At 52.4% G+C, this 20,889-nt stretch overlaps 1 protein-coding gene and 2 non-coding genes across 3 annotated transcripts; 2 read left to right on the forward strand and 1 right to left on the reverse strand.

Moving 5' to 3' along the window:
• Window positions 1-7,052: 7,052 nt before the first annotated feature.
• Window positions 7,053-7,151, forward strand: N0V96_010347. The gene has a single exon. It is a non-coding gene; the product is annotated as a tRNA-Val (tRNA).
• Window positions 7,152-7,157: 6 nt separating this feature from the next.
• N0V96_010348 lies at window positions 7,158-7,229 on the forward strand. The gene has a single exon. It is a non-coding gene; the product is annotated as a tRNA-Ala (tRNA).
• Window positions 7,230-15,011: 7,782 nt separating this feature from the next.
• Window positions 15,012-16,574, reverse strand: WHI3 (cell cycle RNA binding protein whi3; the record flags this gene model as incomplete). Its single annotated transcript, XM_053194703.1, has 1 exon — window positions 15,012-16,574. One exon carries the CDS (start codon window positions 16,572-16,574, stop codon window positions 15,012-15,014), a length of 1,563 nt encoding a protein of 520 aa, XP_053047872.1.
• Between the last annotated feature and the right edge of the window lie 4,315 nt (window positions 16,575-20,889).

Genomic DNA, 20,889 nt, shown 5'->3' on the forward strand with positions numbered 1-20,889 from the left:
TAGAAGAAACTCTGTTCAGGCCGCACTCAATGTTAAACACCAGACAAGGCGGCAACAAGATAGAGAGACGGCGATGAGATGTGAGGTGGAATTGGATGTGGTTGCACGCTGGAAGACACAGCCGCCGGGTGACATACCGTTCTTGACCAGGGTCTCTAGTCGAGCGAGAAAGCCTAGGAAGTCAAACGACTAGCCGGAGGTAAGAAGCGAATTGTGGCGAGTAGAAAGGCAGGACGTAATGGAGGTGACACGAGTAGGTAAGATGCGTGACGGGACGCGATGCGATGCGAGGTAGGTGATGTGACTGATGACTGGCAGATGGATGGGCGAGTGAAGAGGGAGAAAGGCTTTGCCAGGCCAGTTGAAGCTGACGGCTAGCCAATTCGACGGGTCGACAGGAGGGGACCATGCAAGACAGCCAGAAAATCAGATTTTACCGCCAAACCTACAGGTGAGATTTGGCTGTGCTTTGTGAGATTACAAACAGACAAAGTAGATGTTGGGCTGTAGTACTTACTGTACCCTTGGAGAAGATTCCCACGTACTACGTTGGGTACAGAGTAGGTAGAGGACGACGATGGATAATGGATGGCGAGAAAAAGAAGCATGTGGAATTGTCTCACAGATTGGAAGCCCACTGTCTCGAAATAACGGAGAGGCTGACACTACTGTCGGACGCTTGCGTGGTAGCTTCAACGTCGTCGCTGTTTAGGGCAGAGAGCCGGGGGACGGAGCTTTGATGACTTTGTCGCAGGGCTTCAAAGGAAGGGGTTTTAGCTGAAGTCGAGGTTGGCGGTCATCATTGGCGTGTTACAGTATAGGAGTTTGGTGTGGTGGTGTACGGAGTAGTGCTTGAGCGTCATGTTGATCCGGGGGCCACCGGCCGGACAACGTTTGGTCAACTTAGTGTATGATCCGTACCAAGTACATGGCGAGATAGGTGACTGAAGTCGGGAGCGATTGCGTTGCGTCGCGTCGTCCAACTGTTGGAGAGTCTTCTTGGATGATTTGCCCCGTCCCCTCCAGTCTTTGCCGTCTTCCTTCTTTCCTGAAATGGAATTGTGCCCTTTTGGTGTGAGGCACAGCGGCGCGAGGCAAGATCCAATGGGTGTCGAAGTAGTCGAGGTAGGGTTCCAATTGGGCCCCCCGGCAAGCGACACCTCGCCATGGCAATGATTGGGTGAGGCTGCATGGCATCCCGCTCACACGGCGACGGCGGCGGGGATTATTGAGGAAGGTCCTGAGGATGAGGTGCTTGCCGGCCTCTGGCTTCTGGGTTGTCCTCTTTCGCGGAGGCGGAGGCGGGAAAAGAGGATGCGATGCCGTGCCGTCTCTTGGCTGCCTTTTTGACCGAGGCCGACGGGATCCAAGTAGAGTGGTGTTTGGCTCAAGTAAGGTATCTATACGGATACCTATGCCTATGTTGGCACGGAGTACGGAATAGTAGGTGTCTCGTTTCTGTGACCAGCGTCCAACAGGCCATGGCTGAAGTAGTAGGTAAAGTAAAATGTGACACTTTAGGAACACATCCTGAGCATGTCAGGAGGCTGGATACTATGGAATAGAGTGTAGTCTGTACGTATGCGTATGCGTATGCGTATGCGTATGCGCAAGGTATTTACTGCGTAAGGTACGATAGCAGTCTGTGAAGCAACCTCGTTTCGGCCGGCACTTTTGAGCTGTCGACAGGCTCAGAGTCCGTGGGTTCAGCGTGGGAACGGGTCTCTGTCCCAATGTAGCTGAGTCAGGGTTTGTCTGCCGTTTAGCCAGAGCAAGTGTCCAGTTGGGTGCAGCGCGCACGAACATAGCTCCTGCATAGGTGGGACTCTCCAGTCTTGTCCCACCCGTCCCATGTGGTGAGGTTCCTCTCTTCCCATGTGTCTCCAGGGCTAAGAGAATGGAAGAGAGGGGGCGAGCTGCGACGCCGCAACGGAAGTGTCATGGTGCGTACGCCGTACGGAGTATTCGCACCTTTCCATTGAGGCTTGGTCGAGTCGGGCAGTTTGTGTGGGCTCTGGTCCTGGATAGTCGCCGGGGCTCTCTCGTGGGCAAGTAAGGCCGTCTGCCCATGGCGGCCATGCGCAGACAGGCTCTCGAGCCCCCTCTAGGGCGGGCAGTGTGGAGGAGAGTTCCTACTCCGTACGAAGTATCCGTACACGTGTAGTTGACAGGAGGTGTGGTGGCCTGGTCCTGTGGTCGTGTGGTGCTGTGGATTTCAGGTCGCAGTGGATTGCCGAGAAGGCATGTTTTAGCGCGCTCCGTGATGTTTCTGTTTCTGCTTCCATCCCATGTTCCCCTGTTCGTTCGTTCCGCGGATGGAGTCGTGCTTGAGGTGGTGCTGCATGGGAGATAGTGGGTACTCAGCAGTGAGAGCGCAGGTGGATAGCTGCAGGTGCAAGAGCAAAGATGCAGATGGATGCTTGCCCCATTGCATTGCTTACCTTTGAGGCTTGACTCTTGAGGGACGGATTGTTGTTAGGTATCCATGGACGTGTAAGGTACGGATACCTGGACGTGGTGTCTTTCTTCTTGACTTTTGTGGCAGGGAAAGAAGAGCCAAACTCGTGGTTTATCCCCGAGCCCCCACCTCAGTCTCTCTTGCCTCCCGTCACCAGCACCTTCCCGAGTTTCTCACTGTGACTGAGGCAGGTGCGCGATCCCCCGGCTCCAACATGGAAGGGACATGGAGATATGTGGCTGCCGTTCTTTCCTTCTCATTTTCTTTGCGTTCTTTTTTTCTCCCCCTTTCCCATGCCGCGCCATGCCTTCCCTGCTGTTCTCTTATCACGGCATAAGGGAAGGTAAGGTAAGGTAGGTAGGAGCCAAATTGGCCACATTGGCACAATGTGCGGCGTGCTTGCCATCATCCATCATCCAAGCCTTCCTGCCTCCAATTACACGCTGTCAACGTCCCCTCGTTCCTTCCTACTTTAGGTAACCTGATAGCTTCTCGAACTGCCTTACCTTATGGATACTCCATGGATACCTCAAACTCCATCTTGACGGCCCGAGTTCATGTAGTACAGTGGTAGTCACTGCGTCATGGATTCGACCGACTTGAGATTTCATCACTTTCAGGTAGATGACCTGCATCTCTCAATCACGATGTTCCTTCACTTCCATCTCATTCCCTCCCTACAACTTGATGCCTTGGCCCAGGACTTCGTCGGAAACTTCCAGTTTGCTAGAAGCATCAATTGAATTAGGAAGCGCAGAAGAAGGCAGGCCAATCTCTCCACCTAACGCCTGTCGTTCCCCCCAACTGTGAGCTTTCCAACCGTCCATGGAACTCCACACTTTGACTTTGTCTGTACAGAGTATCATGCAGCTTCAACCACCTTAGCTCTTACTGCTTGCTCCGTCCTCGATGCTGCAAGGCTTTCATCCTGGCAAAATGGTCAAGTACTGTGTAGGCGGCGCCGCGACGGACCCGGTGTTGGAATCTGACCCAAAGGCTCCAAGACAACCTACCACCATGAAGCACCGCCGCACTCTAGCACTCAACCACATGCAGGTGCCATCATCCATGCCATGGAGGGAATCCATCCTGCGACGTACGGCCTACTACGTAGGTGCATCGATGCCAGTCTCCCAGTCTCTGTACCTTGCCTTACGCAGTAGACTCTGAATGTTTTTTTATCTCTCAACCCTTCTAGACGCATCCACTTTGCCCACCTTGTCTCGACTTCTTCTGCATTGCACCCTGTCCCTGTCAACCAAGGGCAAGCCACTATGCACTTCATCGAGAAGAATCGTCTTCCATCTACTTGACTTTTGCTCTACTGTGTACGTCCGCGCAAGCAATGAGGGGTCATTCCGATAGTCCTGCTCTTCCATTCCCACAAAGCTTCATGTCTACGTTCAAGACTCAACACCCGACATTGTCTTCCCGAACCATCCGCCACGGCCCTCCTACCAACTACACAGTCACCAGAGACTCTAGAATCTCGACAACTCCGTAGTACAAGCTTTACACGGTCTCTCGGCACCAGAGAGCTTCGAATAAAGTGCAGCAAGGGCCACAAACGATCTGCGGGTTGGATACGGTCATCGACCGAGGCCCGGAGCCGAGACACTGACCAGGGACGGTGTTCGCCTACTAACCTCTTCATCTAGCCATTGCAACGTCGTAGCCGTTGCTAAAATTCTGCTTCCATGACAGCCAACCATCCTAGTGCCTCGTCCTGACATACGCGGTCGACTGCCTCACTTGAGAAGTTGAGCCTACCCGAGGCATATCAATACCGCCACGGAAATATTTCAGATTAAAGACAGCTCGAGGTCGGTCGTTACTTCGCCAATCATGACGTCTGATTCTTCGCCTCACCCATCACCCCGGTCCGCGAGGGCATGGAGAATTTTTTTTTCTTCCCTCTCCAAATAGCCTGATGTCAACTCCTGACGACCGAGCATGCGCCCCTGCATCTTGTACCTGGGAACCGACTGGTGGGATTCCGGGGTCCCCAGGATGGATGCTAGCCGCAGATGCGAGTGTACGAATAGACACTTTGTTGCTCGCGCGCCCCTCCTATTCAAGTTCGAGTTCCTGTTCTCGTTACAGCCAAGGACACCACTACGCGTGGTGGACTCATCCCATGACGGCAAAGGGGAGCTCGTAAAACTGAACTCTGCTGCCTCATCTGGTTCTCAGCGCCTTCCCAGTCGTTATGTTGACGTTGCATCCGACTTAATCTCCTACTTTGGTATCTGACCCGAATCCGGAATGTGTGACTGGCAACTCGATGCAGCGACCGATCGTCAACCATGTCCTCGGGCCGCGTCGTTGTCGTCAAGACGTCACTCCCGCAGCCCATGGTCCCATCCGTATAGACCTTGCACACTTGGTCAAACCAGAGATTGTTGGCCCCAAGGATCGTTCCTATCCCCTCTCTATCTCCGAGTTGGCGGCTTCTGAAGAACAGCCTTTACTCAGACCGGAGAACCGGTCTGTTGGGTTCCATACTCGAAAAGCGACGTCTAGGCCCTGGTCTATTCCACCTTTCCGATGTGAGCTGTCAACTTCGCTTCCTGGAATATCCCCCGCCCGATCCCTCGTCTCGGTCATTGCAGTATCGTCTATGGAGCATATCCAGCGACTCTGGTACGATTATCGTCGGCTTCAATGTTCTCAGTGATGGCCCCAAGAGCTATGTGGGGATACATAACCAAATCATACTCATTGAAAAGGTTCTTACAAAGTCGAGAGGTATGGATACACGAGGAAACCCTTCAGACCTACATAGGCGCCCAGACCACATCTCCGCCATCTCACCTTTCCACGTGGCCAAGATAAGATGGACTGCACCGTCGCCACGCTAACCAGTCGTGTCATTCCACCTTTGAGTTTCAGGCAGGAACTCTAAATCTTCTGGCTCCCAAACCGTCCAAGCCTGCCCCGACCAAGTCAATGCGACCAGTGCTAAGGCCTTAAGCAATCACGGTTACTAGATGTTCGGCCCCCAAGTCTTTGCTTCAACATCCTGGGACTTCATTTCGAGATTGATGCGGTACTTTCATCTTTCTCAACGAATGGTCGTGGATGCCCGACGGCATCTCTAGGTAGCATGGTCTTGCCCAGTCTCTGATGCCTCAGTAATAGGTTGAGGAGCCCCGGCTGTCTTGCTCAGCAAAGGGCATTCCATCTATCTGACTTGGACTTAGATCTCGCAAAAGATCATTACTTGAGACGCAGCAAGCACAAGCCCAGTAAAGGAAATGCCAGGCAAGCCTCTCCATGGATTTCCCAGCGACAAAAAATGCGGAGGATCGACAACCGCATGTACAACATGAACAAATCATCTGTTTCTTGACGGGATCCCTAGCCAAACACGCTTTACAATGCCGAGCCTTCAAACTCGTCGAGTGCGCACCTAGCTCGCTGTTGCCATACTGCGCCGCACTACCAATGTAACTAACTCTGTTGGGCATCTCGACGTCAAATCAACGAGATCTCGCCGCTTCGTAGCTCCGAATGCGAGGACCAAGCAGTCAAGAAGTTGCCTCAAGGCCAGTTGAAGGTATAGTGAACCGTCCCGCGGCATTTTACCACGTCTTCGGGAGGCGCGGGATATCAAGCGAACACCTCCGTCAGTTGATGTCCCAGCCCGAGTACGAGGTCAGAGCTAACATGGACGGTAGATATCCTCAAGGACTGCACTCAGGACACGAGGCCTCAATAAGCATTCAGACACGACTTGGAAGCCAGCTTTTGCAATGTCACCTCCTTGTCTGTCCGAAGTCATCATGCATGGCCTGCATGGCTCGTTGACTTGACTGGAGAGAGCTTCCGAAGAAGCAGGGAACCGGTTGTTTGTATGACTGGCATGCACGACACACGCTCTACATCCGTAAGCTCCTCAATACGTTACTGTTGACGCTTGTCAGACCTTCTTATGGACCAGTCTATCGTCTAGTAGAATGCGGCTCACGCGTACCCTTTTTTGGCACCCCACGCCGGAGCTGCATGCAGTTCGTCGTCATGGTCGGACTTTAGCCAGCTTTCGGAGAATATTGCGAAAATCGACGAAGGCAGCGTGGGGGGCTCACATGGTCGAGGAGCAAAGTTCTCTAGATATTCGGCACCATTCAAGATTTCGTCTTATCAGTCCGGGCAACTACCAAGACGAAAAGAAACCAAACCACCTTACTACCTTCCCCGAACGGTCTGGTCGATTTCCTGCATCACGATTGTCACTATCATCATCTTTAGAGGTTGCAGCGCCCCCAACCTCTGCCCTGCCTCCTGGCTAGACGATGGGGTCGGCAACGAAACATGAAATCACATTGCAGGTGCCTTGCTCAAGCGAGACCACAACCATGATCCCAGGACATCAATTCGGTGGACGACGGGAGTTTCTCTGACAAGACATCGGGCCGGTACTGATGGGGCCTGCATCGCACGACCCACCACAGCCGGCATGAACCAGACTTTCTGCAGCAGCCTACTTTTAGGGCTCCGCTGCCGCAACCAAGCGGGTCCCGCCGTTCACCGCACACAATTCGAAGCTAGAATTGATAAAGCCCTATTCCTCAAACTGTCTTCAACAATCATTGGTCTGGTGGTGTAGTTGGTTATCACGTCAGTCTAACAGCTTCGAGGCAACTCGGACTGAGCACACTGAAGGTCTCCGGTTCAAGTCCGGGCTAGATCATCCAATGGGCGATTGGTTTAGTGGTATAATGACCGCTTAGCATGCGGTAGGTCCTGGGTTCGATTCCCAGATCGTCCATTCTTTTGCTCGTTGTGGTATTCAAATGATTGCGGAATCTTCTTTTTGTCCTCAACTTGGATTGTGGTGAGTTTTCTACCTTTTGTGATGGCCTAGAGGAGTTGGAGAAGTCAAGGCCTGACATATGAGCTTTCTGACTCGGCTACATGTATGTGTCTTTTGGAGAGTAGAATGGGTTAGCCGCTGGTGCTGAGGTTGTGGCATAGAAATGCCGTTCCCATGGCATGAGCCGGGCGAAGGAAGGTTGTTCTTGAGATTACCTTTGAGATCTTATCCGTGTAGAGACTTGACTAAGTATGATACAATGCACAATGAAAGCTCTGCTGTTCCTTTGTAGAGTTGTATTGGGAGTCTGAGAGACCAAGTACGAAACAATACAGTCGATGGTTGGAGACTAGCAAGGCTCTGTGGACGGAAAACTCGGTGAGGCATCGGATCAGTCTGGTGGGCCCTAAGACATGGGAGTTGGAGAGTAAAAGAAGAGCAGAGAGTACATATGTGTGCTGCTAATGACCCATAGCTCGCAAGGACTGTTGGTATAATATAAGATGTTGGAATTTTGCTATCAAATGACTAGAAGGCCGCGGGAACTCTTAAACATTTCGTCCATTGAAAGTCTTTTGTCTCAAATTTGGTCTTTCCCGCCCTTGTGACTACCTCCTACATATTGAGGCTTATATTGCAACTCTCCACTCCGTCCGCTGCTTAGTTCTCTGGTCTATGTTCTGCCCGGGTTCTTTCTCGTACGATTTGCTCTTGTGACAACCGCTTGCGCCACATCTCGTTCTTGTTATGTGATCCCACTGCTTTGGGGCTCTGCTTGTGTAGATCGGGGACAGAGTTTCCAACTATGCGGATGACTGTCGTTCCCATGCTGAGTCTGCCCATCCAGATGTGTCTGGTTTGCTTACACATACACACTGGAGCTTGGTCCCTTTCAACCAACGGATATAAAGCTACGGGGGTGGTCTTCGTCCGCCGCGTCTTCAAGCTGAGACTGGGACTATGCACCAAAGTCATTCCAAAGTTCGTGTTGGTTTGAAACCCTAGCCGTAAGCTGCCATCTGCCTATATTTTCAAGAGCTTTCTTGTGAGCTCGGGTACGGATAGTTTAGTTTGATGTAGAATTTATTACCATAAAGGAGGTATCTCCCAGTCCTGAAACAGTCACTCGCCAACTTGTTGTTTGACTTCATGTTGAGCAGGGTCCAATGTTAGCCGCCTCGCTATGTAGGAGGTTAGTTAAAGAGGATTGATGCAACAACGTTATTTCCAGTATTTCGGCATGTGCGAGTATTATAGTGGAGGTAGAGCACGTCTTTCTAGTGAAAAGCCATGGAAACGTCCCAATCTCCATGAAGCTATCATGCTCCCCAAGCTTAGTAGCTCTCCTTCCACTCCACGAGCGCGTCGTTGGCATAGATGTGGAAGCTCAGGCATACTGTCCGATTTGCTGAGCGCGAACCCGTCCAGTCGCTTCTGGCCAAGTTCTTGTCGCTGTCGATCTGGGGCTATTCCACGGTGGGTAGATAGAGCAGTGTGTTATAATAGAAGCCGTTGTTCGTCCTGAGTATGGTCTAGACGGAATAGATAGGGAGACGTGAGGTAAATTAAGATGGGATAATTGTGATCATGGTTGTTTTATATTCGATTGTTGTTGCTCTGAAAACCTCGATACGTAGGGATCCCATCAACTGTATCATAACAATCCACCGTAATCCATCGGGATTGTCGTCAACCATCGAGCCAGGCAGCGTTGTCGTGGTAGAGTTTGATTTATGACAACCAGGGTGTAATTAACCCGAATACAGCTTGGATTCATCAGAGCAGAGTAGTCTATAACCAACGTTAACCAGAACGACTACATCCCACACCTCAATCCACCCTATACCTCTCAATTCATCCTACACCCCTCCCCACCCATACACGACTAATCCAATTTATCTGCGTACGCAGTAACCTGTTTATCCTATACACGCCCCTACCAAGGTCGACCCTGCATCAACATGAATTGAGAAAAGCTAGCATCATCAAGCTGTAGCGAATGATTTAAGATGGTCCTACATTGGCAGTCACATAAGCTTTGAGATACAGGCTGCCACTACATTGAGGACTCTCAGGCCTGTCGTTATCTAAATCTCGAATAATAAGAGAGATTCTCTTTGCTTGTACTCTTACAAAGTCACACTGGTCTTGGACTCCTCCTACTAGGTGAAATACATTCATAAAGGGGGGAGAGCTTCGACACAATCAAGGTGAAGGGTTTACCCATGACGTCAAAAGGAAATCTTCCAGTAGAGAGAGTCCTTAGAAAATATCGACATTCTTTTATCTTTTCAATTTTGTGTCTGCTTCGAGAATTTCTTCGAAAAGTCTTGTTTCTGTGGTGATTCACTTTGACGGCTCCTAGGCACGAAAGCTGGTTTTGCTTCTAGATCTCGTCTTTTCGTTTTCATGCTTGGTAAGAGACAAAAAATGGGGCACGGTATGAGGCGCAAACTATGACGAGCATGTTGCAAATCTGGGCTCTGTTCAAGTCCCAGAGATGCAAAGGGACTAACATAATTCTAAAATCAGACCAGGGAACAAGGGCTGTCATTCTAGGACTTTGTTTCGATCAGCCCTCTACGTTGGTGATGATTCGAGTGTAGACCTGGGAAGACATTGCAAACGAATTGGAGGGCATTATAGTATTCACAGTACCTCCCGAGTTTGTCGAGAGGTGCAAGTAAAAACATTTCAATTGGCGAATGAGTTGACATGAGAAGTTTCCAAGTTTGATAGTTGATTGGGGGTTATATTAAGCTAGAACTAGGTGGAATACGTCTGTTTTTGGCTTGAGTAGATGATCAGGCTGACTGGACGAATGAACTCATTGCAGGCCACACGATATAAATGGTCTATATTCATCCATTTCTTGGTAGACTTCAAGAAAGCTCAAGTGATCGCTGACGCTGTTGGTTGCCTTACGGGAACTTGAGCCTGAGTTACTCATAAATTAATGGAGCTTCGAGCCTAGACTCCTTCTTGCTCAAACGTGACCGTTTTCAGCCTGAAAAGTTCCTCAACTGACATGAAATAACTACACTCATCCTTATGCAGAACATGTTGCCCTGACCACCTACTCTACGCATAGTAGAAATCTCTCAGTCATAGGATTTCAGACCGAAATTCTTAAACAGGATAAAAACCAAGCCCGATGCTTTCCGCTTACCCCCATGCTCCAGGATTAGACACAAGATATCTCCTTCTAGAGATCTGCCGTGCCACCCCAATTCTCCCAGCTGATCCAGCCGTGTCATATCAGGCTTCAGCCCCATCTCAGAACGAAGATACCGAAAAACGTTTCACAGCGTAACAACCCCTCATTCCCACGTCTTTCAACAGTCAGGTTACACCACGGCGAAAATTATGCCCGTTTACAAGCCTTTCCTGTCACACTGTGGAGGCGTGGCAATCAGAGAGGGGGTCGCACGACGGTGGCCGGGGCCCGCACCGGTCGAGGTTACCCCCTAACCGGCCCCACCCATCGGCCCCGGGCCCGGATCGCCGAGAGATGGGCGCACACAGTGGCTTTGTTGGTTACTTCCCTCCTGATCGTCGCCCAGAACACAAGCAAGATGAGATGAGGGCAAGCAGCTTCTCTAGGTAGAAGGTCCAGACCCGGTCGCCGCCACCTCCGCGTTCCCTCCTACCTCGACACCCTCCAAGTCGTTTTGCCTTAAGCGAACCAAACGTTGGAAGTCGCTAGGGGTGAGAGCGTCCACACGACCACGCCAACATCATCTCTTTTCTTTCCCATTCTTCAACGGCGTCCTCGTCAAACATTCCCTTTCAAGCAACTTGCAGATGACAGATTTACAATTCAACTCCGAAAATCGAATAACTGATAGAGATTGCTCCACGGGGTAATCACAACGTGACAGTTTCCTCCCTCCCTCCTGGCACCTCTCACACATCTTCACCCCTGCCACTTCATCCTGCCTTAGCGGCCGGGCCTCGGTTCCAGCTTAGATACACCCTTCTCAACCTCTCCTACCGCCCAACATGCGCCCACGAAACAAACGTCGCCCTCTTGGCTTCTTGCTCGAAATCTCACTCACCTGCTCTCACCGGTCCCGTCCCGTCCCTAGACGCCGCCCCTCACCGGTGAAGCCCATCCCGCCAGCCACAGTCCGTCCTCGCCCGACTAACAGCTGGTCACCACCATCACCACTGTGCACCTAGATGACACGAATGCCACCCTCCCGCAAGACCCTTGGTACGATACTTGGCTCATCTAGCACGTTGACTCGAGCAAGTTAAAGGGGTCGTGTCGGGAGCGTTAGGGAGAAGAGCCGTCCCATTCCGCCGCGCCGTCGCTAGTCCTGGCGTTGGTTGCCTATACTCCGTACCCATCCTTCGCAACGGTGTTTCCCACCTTCCCCTTCTCCGCTACATCTACATAGTACTTCTGACTGACTTCGTCTTGCACACCACACGATACAACAAGAAATCGACAATGTCGCTGTCACGCCCTCATTCGTCCGCAGTGTTTGCGAGCCACACCGAGGATAATTTGGCCTAGGACACGTCAGAACGGGCCAAGGTAGCGCGAGCGCGCCCGCGCCCGCGCCCGCGTCCCATGGCGTCTGTGCCGCAGGATAACAGATTCTGTAGGTTTCCATTCACAGACATGCACTCGCAGCCTGCTGTTGCGTCTTGCACTTTTCCCCATCCTGAGCTGCATTTGCCTATCGATGGATAGTCTCTGCTTACTGGTACAGATATCGAGTCTCACTTTCAAGGCTGTCGCATGATTCAGAGCAAACCCCTCTATGACGATTCGACCTCTGATTCTGATTTCAACCTCCCCACACCTTCTCCCCTCCCCCACGGAAAGCGTCTCTCGACATCTCGATATCCCGCGTAATCAGCAGAACGTTTGGCAGAGGCCGCAGAAATATTGAGAACCTCGGTTCGTGCAATTTGCCGGCATCCCGCGATCCCATCATGCCAATTCACCAAATTACTCACAAGCGCGCGCGCCGCGAGGTAAAGCAAATAACGCCCCAATATGGCGACGGTCCACGACTTCCAGAGTCCACCCCCTTCACTTTCATCCCATCAACACCAACTTGCGACTCCCACGCTTCAGGTTGGTGGTAGCCTCCACACCCCCAACCAGGCCTCTGGCAGCCAATTACTGGCAGCAGAGGGTAGAGCTCCATCCAATGAGCAAGTATGGTACCGCTACGTGTATGCGCAGTGCACCCTTCAAGAATGCTGGATCACCACCATCATCCCGAATTGATTCAACGTGGGCTGTCTCGGACGCCATGATCATCGCAAGCCATCTCTCGTGGGTGGGTGCCGACCGTAGAGCCCGTCTTCCAAGACACGCTGCTTCTGCAACCCTTACGAAATGCCATGCTGCGAGGACTGGTACTGTCGTTGGGGTACTCGATGTACACGGCTGATGCCCCCTTGCCAACGTCCTAAATGCCAACATGGAGAGACGTTGGACCTTATCGCGCGCAGACACCAAGTATCTTGCCGCAAAACTGCAAACTCGAAGGATGGGGTAAAGTGCTCGCAACAATGAATGCAATCCATGTGCTTCCAAACGGCGGTTTACGGGCTGCGACGTTGTGATCAAATCGAGCGACTTCTCGGACGTATGCGCGCGCCTCAGCCCACCCGCCTGAGCCAAAGGTCTCGGAGGCAGCTCCGGTCTTCGGCTATGCCTCGCTGCAAAGAGCCTGACAATCACACCACCAAGATCACCTCGGTCGACGACGAATTCGTGCCACATTTGCTGCTCTGAACGAAGAGGAACATCTGCCGCATTCAAATAATGTCGTAGACACAATACCAAGCAAGCCCCCTTCCCCCTAATTGCTATAGTGTACGGAGTAGAAGAGCTTGACAAGGACTGGGGTTCCACCCTTCTGCCGAAGTTTTGATGTCTTCACGTGGATCAACTGGGGTCTAAAGTGGCGCATCCTCCTTCTCCTTCTCTCCTCACTCCGCGCCTCGGTGCTTTTCATCAGTACCCTTTACTGCGGTATACCGAAGCTCGGCATATCCCACACGCCCGGCTTCCATCGCGGGTTTTTAAAACGCATGCTCTCTGACTATCCGTACAGTCAGTCAGTCATCAGTGTACAAGTGAACGACATTCGGCCCCACAAGGCTCTGGGCGAACCCCGTGGTCTCCGCCGACACTGTGACACCGGCCAGAGGTGGTTCGTGCCTGTCAATCAGCGGGGCTCATGATTGTCCACATGCCCATCGACCGTACCTGGCCGCCGGGTCGCCCAAGATCGTCACTCACTTTTTTAAGATATCCTTAGTCAACCAATCGAAAGTGGCAAGACAGGGCAGATTATATCATCAGCAAATCAAAAACTCCTTTCTTTGGCCTATGAGAATCCCATAAGGGGGTATGTTCGCTCCCACAATGTGCAAGTCAAAGTGCAATCCCAGTCAAGTGTGTAGGAAAGGGGGAAGGATAGATGGGGAACGAGACGCGCTGGGAGGGGGAAAAATAAAATCAGAGAGAAATTCAAATAAACTGCAACATGACAATGCCCCTCGAAGACCAGAGCCTGGACTGGACAATCCTTCCTGGTTTCCTAACCCCAATTGTGTCCCGACCAAACCCATGGATGTGTGATGATGAGGTCCCTTCCGTCTTGATGCCGAACGATAACCCCGATGATGCGTATCCGTAAAGTTTGTGCGTAACAGCTTGATGCAGCCTGGCCTCCACAAGCCCGTCCCATCCAGTGATGGAATTGACCTGAACCAGCGAGAATTTCTCATATGACCAGAACGTGCCGCTGCCAGGTGGCTCTCCCATACCCGAGGCATTTCTCCCTTCTCCGCTGCCCGCCCTCTGGTAGAGCGTGCCTTTTATATCTCGTACATGCGTTGAGTGAAACAAAACGAAAGACTTCTTCCTCTGGACTTCCATGCCGTATTTTTTGTTTTCGTTGGCGGCTGCTGCGGGATCAACCGAAACCATTCGCGCTCTCCTCTGTGCTTTTGGGCGTTTTCTCTTTTGGAGTGAACTCATGCCATGCTCCCAAGACTCAATACAACGTTCCCTCCCCATACATCAATCGCTAGTCGCTGTGCCAGTAAATATTCCATTCTCTCGCGAGAACCTCGAACCCGTTGCCCCAAATCGTCAGGACGCCTCGTGAAGGCATCCCCGAAACCGTCGAACCTAAGAACTCCATCCTTGAGTCATTGGTGCTGGGTATTTGTTGTCCGAAGGGCATGAGACCAGATTCCCCCTAGTTCGTCTACCATAGTAAATGTCCGTTCCACGCGCCATGCTGAATGAAAATAAAGAAACCCAAACCGAAATGAATTGGTAAACGAAGGAAAGACAAGACCGGAAGAAAGCCTCCACCGTACTGCAGCCTGATACTCGAAGTCGTCGAGGATTGGATGCCCACTGATGATGTGTTTCTGAACTCCGTTGGGAACATGGACGAAGTAGCCAACACGACTCCAGCGCTGATGACTGAGGATGGCCAATGAAATCAGTTAGAATGATGTGAGATTGGAAAAGGAGGAAAAGATCAAGTTGAGTGACTGATGCCGGGAAAATCAGATGCCGATGTAAATGCGTATGCGCCGAGATTTTCAAACAGCGCCGTCCTCGATGCTGTCCAAGTATCTTGTGGCTTTGCCTTGTTGCCGTGTATCCGCACTTGAACACCGTAACGCCAGAACTCTCGCCATACTGCCTCTGGAAGCCAGGTAGGCATCCCAACATAACTGCATGCCTTACCTGCCAAGCATGTGAGGTGGCAGATAGTTCGAGTTGTTTCCATTCATCATAGAACCAGGACCACCGGCAGTCATGGTACTGCTGTTGTAGCCGTTCCACACATTGTTATTACCGCTTGCTGGGAAGCCAGCGACGGTGTAAGGTGGGGTCCCCGAGGAGCCGTTATTGAAACGCCCAGAACCGAGACCAGGTGGCGCTGAAAGTCCTGGAGGAGGACCGTTGGTTGTCTTGAACCCATTCGTAGAACCTGTCATCATGCCGCTCATTGGAGACGTTGATTGTCCTGGAGTCTGACCCGACCTGACACCCAAGGGGTTCTTCGAGAAGCTGAGGCGAATTCCGCCCTTTACGCTGTTGTGAAGCGGATGTCCGTAGAGCTCATGGAGAGCTTTGGTAGCAAAGGAAACATCCTCAAACTCCACAAAACACATAGGCCCGTTCTGCTTGGTCCGGAAGCAAAGCCTCTTGTAGCCCCGCTGCTTGGAGAACATGGCCTTCAACTCTTCCTCAGACGTATCGATAGGGAGGTTGCCGACGTAGAGGGTGTTGCAAGGCGGATTCTGGTCAGCAGGGTTGACCGGGGGAAAGTTATGGCGGCCGTAAGGGCCAGCCCCCATATGGAAGGGTACAGTGTGCGGACCCCCGCCCATCACAGTGGGTGACATGACTGGGTGAGCCGACATCGCTGCCATTCCTTGTTGACCGTACTGCGGGAGCGATGATGGGCTGGGCGATGTGCTGGTGGTGTTGAGTGACAGGCTCGCCAAACGCGATATGGGTAGCTGTGGGGCGGTGGCTCTTCTCTGAGCCGTAGCTCCGTTTTCCGCGTAGGCGACTGGGTCTTTCAATAGCTCGCCGGTCTCGTCATCATCGGCGGCGTCATTGTTAATCAACGATTTCCCAGAAATGCGCGTCCGCTCGGTGAGGTGATTTCCGATGGGAGACTGGGGCGAGAACAGGTTCTGGTAGTGCGCGCTGGACTCTGGGTTGGGCAATTCGCTAGAGCCGTATATGCCGTTCATAGGCGGCGATATCTTTTCGAGAGATTGAAATCCGCCGTTGAATCGTGAAGGTTGTCGCGAAGATGGGGCTGAAGAGGCTGCGGAGGATGCAGTGCTCGACGATCCGGTTCCTGCGGGTTCTGCGTACCTTCTCGACGTGGTTGGGCTGCCTCCGAGAATCTCGACAATCATATTGGCGTCGTTGGAAATGTTGGATTTCCCGTTAAGCATGTTCTTTGTTTCGATTGCCCCATTCGTAGTTCGGAACTTCAAGACGGCCGAGCGGAATCCCTTGTCTTCTGATTGATCTACGGGGAGCACTTCAACGTCAACGAGCTCTTTGGACCAAACAACCATGAGGCGAAGCGATTCTTCTGAAGTGTTCAGCGGAAGACGACGAATCAGGACAGAGGCAGCCACAGAGGACGGGTTGGCGTATGGCGTTCCGACAGGCATAGCCGCATCGCGTTCAAAGGGGTTGACGGACGAGAGGAACGGTGCCTGGGTATTGGAGGACCTGAAGGGTTGCGATTGTTGTAGAAAAGCCGGCGCAGCCATGGCAATAGTTTTTTGGGTGATTGATCTTTGTCGTTGTTGATGTAGGAGGATTATCGCGACTCGATGTCATCCCCGAAGGTCGAGTGCGGCTGATTAGACTGTAAATGCGCCTGGTTCACCTTTGCGTGCTTGTCATCCGCCGGTGTTGCGGTGCATGCGCTGGCGCGTGGTGCCTTGGATTGCCTTGGAACTGCGACAAAGAGAGAGAGAGAGAGAGAGGATTGCAACAGTCGCGCAATTCAGGTGGGAACTCTAGGAAGCGTGTGCGAACAGGAATGCGGGAAAATGGGCCAAGACGCGGTGAAATTATCGGGTGTTGATGTCGATTTTCGAATGCGCGACGGGAGGATACAGGGACGACGAAAGAATGTTGCAGAGAGCGATATCGAAAAGTTGGGGGCTGGACGGGTTTTGGGAGAAGGGGGAGAAGATGGAGCGTGCGGGAGGAGTTGTCGCAAGGTTATGTATCGTGCCTTAAAGTTCGGGGAGGAGGAGAGGAATTGAGCAGGGTGGAAGGTACCGGGAGGGGAGGGAGTGGTGGCACTGATGGCAGACAAATGGATGCAAAGGCAAGGTGTGATGGTGGGAAGTGTGTGTGGTGGGCGAAGTATGAAGTGATTAAAGTGAGAGACGGCCAGGGGGAATGGTGTGCGCGCCTTGATGGGTTGAGTTGAGTTGGGTTGAGTGCGGCGCGGTGCGGTGCGACAGGACAGCGGGTATGGAGGAGGGAAAGGACGGGCTCCTGGCTGGCCTTCTTCGCTCCAAGAGCATGAGGGGGGACTCGAGGAGCAGTGTAAATGCTGGGCTGGTTGCGTTCGACAGTCGGGTAGCCGTAGCCTTTGGGAAACTGGGACGAGGTGACTGAGACTTGGGAACCGGCGAGCGGTAGGCACGCAGGAGATGACAGGCCAGAGCAGGTCGACTTGCCGGGGCCCCTCGAAGCTTGATGGTGACAGGTACCCAATAGGACTACATCCACGGGGTGGGTAGACTCGATGATTAGAATCGGAAAACGACTAAGCCAAACTGGACAGCACGACTACCGTGACGGGGGGTCCCTCTGGAGTTAGACTGCTTGGGTCCTGGACAGAAGAAGCTGGGGGCACAATTTTGTTTGTGAGCCTGCCTGCTCGAGAGTGTCGAGTAGGTACCGTATGGGTGAGAGAAGAGGGGTTGTAAAAGAAATAAAAATAAAAAAGCGGGCGGAAGTGCGGAAAGATGTTGCAGGACGGCGTCAATGTCGTCGGTTTATCGTGGGGTTTGGCGGCGCAATGTATCGAGAAAAGGTGGCTTGTAGCCAAAGTCTGTTGGGTCTGTACCTAGGGGAACCCAGGGAGTTCGCTTGATGATGGGAATCTGGCGATGTGGAGGGAGATGCGAAGTACTCCGTAGTGTTTTCGTACAGACGTGAAGTACCCGGCTAGTATCGAAAAGCCAGTGAAGCGGAAAGGCTGCAGCTTGGGCGCTGGGAGGGTGTGTGAAAGCAGACTCGGTCGGTCGCGGTGGCTGTTGGGGCCTAGAGGCGTCGACGGTGGTTCCTCTCAAGGTGGTGGTCCTTGTTCGAGCTCTCTTGGATTGTGGTCCAGTCCAGTCCAGTCCAGTCCACCACTCCAGTCACGTTTGGACTTGTAGACTTTACTGTGTAGAAAGTGGGAGTGGAAGGGATGGACAAGGGATGCTCGTGCTGTGGAGGTCTAATTGCGCCGCCGCTGGAGCACTCGGGAGGGACGTATCGTACCAATCAGAAGCCGATCGCGTAAGGTGGGAAAGCGTTTGGTGTGGGCTAAGGCAATGCTAAGGCACAACCTGGAAGTATACTTTTTGTCTACTTTGCCTGGTGGGGAGGTGCAACCACCCTGACGAAGGTTCTGTGTAAGTGACTAGCCTGTCGCAGTCGTCGATGTTGTCGTCGTCGTCGTTGAAAATGCGGTATTCGTACAGACAGGTAGCGATTGCGTTATCTCTGCCTCACCCAGAGAACCCTATGAGCGGCCGTTGCCGACTCGACACTGTTTCTTGAAAGAAAATGTTTGATATCAAGAGCAGTTGGCGAATTGCGTCGACGGCTTCTGCGTCTGTGCTTTTGCTGTGGCGCTCCGTTGGGGGTGTGTGCAGCGAGTGAAGCTGGTCTGGGTGGGATGCAGTGCGCCAGTGTCTGTCTTTCCAAAGGAACTGGGAATCGTGGGAGAAAGCCGCAGATGAGAAGCGGGAATTGGAGAAATGCTGAGAAAGAGGTACGTGTAGGCCGTCTGTCCTTTCGTAGCTAGGTTGGTGGGAAGTGTCGTGAAGGATGCGTGCTCGTGGAGGTGTGTCTTTGATTGCCGTAGCAGTAGAGGTAGGTCGAGGTCGAGGTAATGGTATGGTAGGGTTGGGTAGCGGTGGTGATGGTGGTCAAGGACTCAACTGCACAGTACACAGTAGGTCGAGGTCGAGGAGACGACGCAACTTCTGGGCTCAGTGGATGTGGGAGACGGAATTAACCTGGAAGCTAGCGGGCGGGCGAACGAGTGAGAGAGACAAGAGAAGGGAGGCCCCTGCCGGTACGTCTTCCTGTTAGGCCGGTTTTCTTGGTGGCACAGCCTGTAGAGGGGATAACGGCGTCAGGAGAGGGTGCGGATTGGTCCACGGTGGTGGTAGCGGTGCGACCGGGCTCAGGGGTCTTGTAGACTTTCGGCGATCGTTGGCATCGTTTGAGGGCTGGTGCTTGCCAGGAGGCGCGTGTGGTGGATGGTGGTGTCTCTCTTTTAGATATCGGCATGGGTTGTCGTCTGTCTCTTGTCTTGCCAGGCTGTCCGTCTGTGCCTTTGAGGGTATGTAGAACCGTACGAAGTAGAAGGGCAGCGCGTGCGTGCTATTGTCTGTGCGTGTGTGCGTGTAAAGTGCGCGTAAATTGGAAGTGCGTGTGTATGAACCGTGCGGGCCGAAAGTGTATGGTTCGGTTCTTGTCCTTGTGCGAGGTGTGTATCTGTAACTGTGCGAACCGGGAGTACGAGCGCGACATATGTCGACGTCTGCCAGAAGTAACGTCGAGGGATAAGAGAAGGAGTGATGGCGGGAATGGGGTGAAGACAAAAGAAAGAAGAGATTCGAGATGTTGCTGTGGGTTGGCTGCTGGTGATTTAGACAGTATCTGAGTGATGGGGAGGGAGCAAGGCAATCTACGAAGATTTCTTTTGGTCAAGCGGTTCGGTTGGGGCGAAGAAGGAGACAACCTGAAAGTAAGGTCAAGAAGGTGATGATGACTGGGACGGGAATGCCCAAGGAAAGGCAGGGGGATGTAGGGGGGGTTCAGACACGGTGAGCAATGGAAGAGGTAGAAAGTTGGGAACGACTTGGCCAGCTTGAGGTTGTGCTGGACGTCCAGGTCGTACGTACCTAAGGAAGGTACGGATACTATCGCACTTTCCTTCAATGTCCTTTCGACTCCTTCCTACACCCATCTCACAATTTCCTTCCTGCCTCTGAAGACACGAAAGTTTCCTGCCACCCTGCGTAAGGTAGGTAGGCAGGCACCGTCACTACCTTACTTAAGGTACCGTATGCTCCTGCCGTGGGAGTATTCGTACCTGCCAGCACTACATAACTGCATGGTACCTTCCTTCCCTCGCCAATCTGAGTTGGACGTGGGAGGCAGCAACGACAGGGTGGGGTCGGCCTTTTCGAAACAGGAAAAGAAGGAACAACGCAGATTGCAGATTCACCTTCCTTCCCTCCCTGCTCAACGTGCAGAACACTGAACATCTGGGGTTCTGGGCCTGCCTTGGTGACGGGAAGGGAAGCACCTGCCACCAGGGAGCAAAATGCCCGTACATTGACCGACACCTGAATGGAAATGGGAATGGAAATGGAAAAGAAGGAACGAGCCCGGCATCATTGCACTGTACGAGAGTCGTATCTGCAACACTGTTCACAACGGAAGTGTCTCTCTTGCACCTTGCAATGGAACTCCATCTCCCTCCCTTCACGTCCCTACTACGGATTGCAGAGGTGGTAGGCATTCAAGCCCTGCGTGATGTACTTTACTTTACCGATACTTCGACTACCTACCTACGCACTTCGTCTGTTTCTCGGCAAGCTTTGCTGTTGTCGTTCTTTTTTTCCCCCTTCTTTTTTCACTTTCGTATTTTGCTTTTTGCTGTTTGCGTCAAGCAATAGTCAGAGAAGGAAGGGCTACGGAAGTGTGGATGCACGTGTGGAAGATAAGGTAAATTCGATCAACGGCATCCCCCCCTTGTAGCCCGTGTTCTAAATACACGACGACTGATACTTTAAAGGTACTTGATGCTCGATTCTTGATGCGCCTCGCTACCATGCG

This window comes from Colletotrichum fioriniae, assembly GCF_027942845.1.
Source record: "Colletotrichum fioriniae strain IMI 355084 chromosome Unknown scaffold_14, whole genome shotgun sequence".
In the NCBI taxonomy this organism is placed as follows: Eukaryota; Fungi; Ascomycota; class Sordariomycetes; order Glomerellales; family Glomerellaceae; genus Colletotrichum; species Colletotrichum fioriniae.